The sequence below is a fragment of the Malania oleifera genome, chromosome 1 (assembly GCF_029873635.1).
Source record: "Malania oleifera isolate guangnan ecotype guangnan chromosome 1, ASM2987363v1, whole genome shotgun sequence".
Lineage (NCBI taxonomy): Eukaryota > Viridiplantae > Streptophyta > Magnoliopsida > Santalales > Ximeniaceae > Malania > Malania oleifera.
Genome location: NC_080417.1, coordinates 41,845,367 through 41,848,232, shown reverse-complemented (window position 1 = coordinate 41,848,232; position 2,866 = coordinate 41,845,367). Strand labels below are relative to the sequence as shown.

The 2,866-nt window shown below is 34.9% G+C and overlaps 1 protein-coding gene across 2 annotated transcripts; it reads right to left on the bottom strand.

Moving 5' to 3' along the window:
- Positions 1-277: 277 nt before the first annotated feature.
- On the bottom strand, positions 278-2,425 carry LOC131157791 (uncharacterized). Of its 2 annotated transcripts, none has more exons than XM_058112184.1 (4): positions 2,384-2,425; positions 1,880-1,940; positions 1,340-1,768; positions 278-852 (listed from the first exon to the last, which is right to left on the bottom strand). In XM_058112184.1, exons 2-4 carry the CDS (start codon positions 1,890-1,892, stop codon positions 437-439), a joined length of 858 nt encoding a protein of 285 aa, XP_057968167.1. In that variant the 5' UTR covers positions 1,893-1,940; positions 2,384-2,425; the 3' UTR covers positions 278-436. The 2 variants fall into 2 exon arrangements, with proteins under 2 accessions (XP_057968167.1, XP_057968174.1); XM_058112191.1 differs by having other exon boundaries at positions 278-834; positions 2,384-2,404.
- Between the last annotated feature and the right edge of the window lie 441 nt (positions 2,426-2,866).

Here is a 2,866-nt window from a genome sequence, read left to right as displayed (position 1 = left end):
TATTATTATTATTATTATTATTATTATTATTATTATTATTATTATTTATTAATTGGATTAGTAAGGGGCTCACATTACTTGAGTAGAGGGCAAACATGAACGAAATTATTCATATTTTATTATTTACACATATTTCTTTAGCCATAGTGAAAAAAATTTTGGGTTGGTCACTAACTTGAATCAATAACATCAAGCATATTACATTATTTTTATTTCTGAGAACAATTTCAAAAGATAAGTTTATATACAGCATCCATCTAACATCAAAAGTGTTAAAAAAAAAAAAAAAGATCCTCTTAAATTACAAATCTTACTCTTTTATAACATTGTCACAAGGGGGAGTTCACACCCCACTCCTCTCATCCTAACCACCTACTCCTAAGTTGATCCCAAAGACAGATATGAACAAAAATAATCAGGGACTGAAATGATTAATCTACACAATCGAAAGGACTAGGCTTCCACTTCTACACAACAAATTAAAATCTCCCACAGAAAAACTACATTGGCCGCCGGCATAGGACGCAGGCGAATAGTGAATCTTTTTGGGTGCGCCGATAAGGGCGACGCCGCAGCATGCAACTGCGGCGGAGATGGTGGTGGTGACCAGAAAGATAGTAACCACGAAGTTCACACCACCCCACGAGACGTGGGGTTGAGCCGCCACCCACAGGCACCCGCCCACGCACACGTACCAGCTCGATAGGATTCCACATAAGACCGGCGAGGGCGACGGATTACTACTCATCCCCACTGTTTGATTCTCTCTCATCAATTCATCATCATCATCCTCCGTTATCATCGCGTTCTTCCGCTGTACGTCATCCTCAGAAGCTGCTCTCATTAAATATACTAATTAATTAATTGAGGATGAGCAAAATTAATTAAGAGCTTAAGCCCCCACTTAATTACTTACAAAAAAATAACTCTATTTCTAATCTAACTTTTATAAAAGAATTATAGTAGTATTTCATTGTTTTTCAATTTTTAAATATTTGTATGAAAATTTTGAAAAGTAGTAACATATATTTATCAAAATGCTTTATATGAATCCTTTATAAATTTTAAAAATAGGGTAGCGTTGTTTTGTTTTGTTTTGTTTTTTTAAGAGAAACTGTGTTGAATTATATATAAATGAGAGGCAATATCTGTATCTACCAGAATATCTAACAAGGTGTTCTCAAATATTTTGAGTGATCAATTTTAGCTATCACTAATCTCTAACAATCCAAACGGAAGATAAAAATTGTCTCTTATGACATAAATTTTTTTTTGGCAGAAAAAATTAAGAGCAAAAACTTCCTTAGAAATAGATATGGTGGAAGATAGATGAGGATACCAATGAGGGAAGGAGTGGGGGATGAAACAGCTGGGCCATTATTGATCTTCTTCTTCTTCATCTTCTTCTTCCATCCGATGGGTTCCACCACAAACACGAGTGCTGCGAGGAGGGCGGTGATGGCCAAGAACATGGTAAGGTGAGTGTTGATCATGTTCATGGCGGTCCATGCAAATGATGCACCATCACCAGAGGATGACAATGATGATGATGATGATGATGATGATGGGTGAGTTTGGGAGGTAATTAGAGGATGCGCCATCATCATTCGATTAATAAACCCTATACTGGCCATCATCAGACGGATGCCGATGCAGGCGTGCCACAGGCCCACCATTGCGCACCCTGTGCTCCATTGCAACTGACTAATCTTCATCGATCTCCTTTCCTTCCCTGATGATGCCGGCAACTTGACGATCAACTCCGCGTCTGTATACATGTATCCATCAATGGAAATTCTCACACATATATAATGTATGAAAAATTTTCTTCTTTCTTTTCTTAAGATTAATTTTCAATGAAGAAAATCTTGATTATTACCTGCAGAACGCATTTGCAGGAGCAACACTGCATCGCTACTTCTCCGCGAGAATCAGAGATTCTATGTTTATGGATGAAATGACAGCTTTATTGCATCTTTAGTTTTAATAGAAAATATATGCTTATAAATTAATTAAAAATTATTTCCTTAGATAAAAAAAACAAACAAACAAGCCGACCAAAAAAGAGTTGGTTGTCCAAAAGTAAATCATTTTCTTAATTAAAATAATTTTATTCCTCGAGATCTGAAGTTTTAAAAAAAGAAGTAAAATTTATTAGGGTTGTGTTTTGGAAGTATAGATTATAAGCCTTGATTTGCATGGATTTAGAGGAAAAGAAATTCAATAGGATTTTCTATTGCATTTTCACAAATTTAAGATATTAATTTCAAGCTCCGATAAGGAAATAAAAATAAAATACTAGATATAAATATTTTAAATAATGAATCATTGTAGCGACCCGAAAAATTTTAACTGCTATAAATATAAAAATAAACTCCAATACCTAAAAAGTGGATCCCGGGTGTTCTTGTCATTACTGAATATAAAACATACATCGGAAGAAGAACCACCTCAAAACACATTATCAGAGTTCTAACTGTCCCACTTACACATATGAAACTCCGTGTCACTATATTACAACCCAAAATGACAAAAACATGATATTTGGTGTCTCACCAACTTAGACAACCACTACCACCAACCGTCTAATCCTAGCTCCATAGTATGCTAGGTTCGGTTCCCTAAAGGACCTGAAAAATGAGATGGATATTAGAGTGAGATACTTCTCAGTAAGGTGGATCTGATTATCATCAGTGTGGCTAACATGAGTTTTAGTATGAACATAATATCACAATTTATTTAACTGAATAGAAAATGATATTTGAATCCTGTGCCCACCTATATAACTAAAAAATTCATATATTTTCCTGTATAACATAATTCAGCTCAATATAGCTCATTTCTCGTAAATTCGTAGATATATGCA

Excerpts from the sequence above, each read along its gene's own strand:
- LOC131157791 (XM_058112184.1), bottom strand. Across the intron at positions 853-1,339 it reads CCCCACTCCTTCCCTCATTG|TATATTTAATGAGAGCAGCT; the intron begins GTATCCTCATCT and ends TTAATTAATTAG.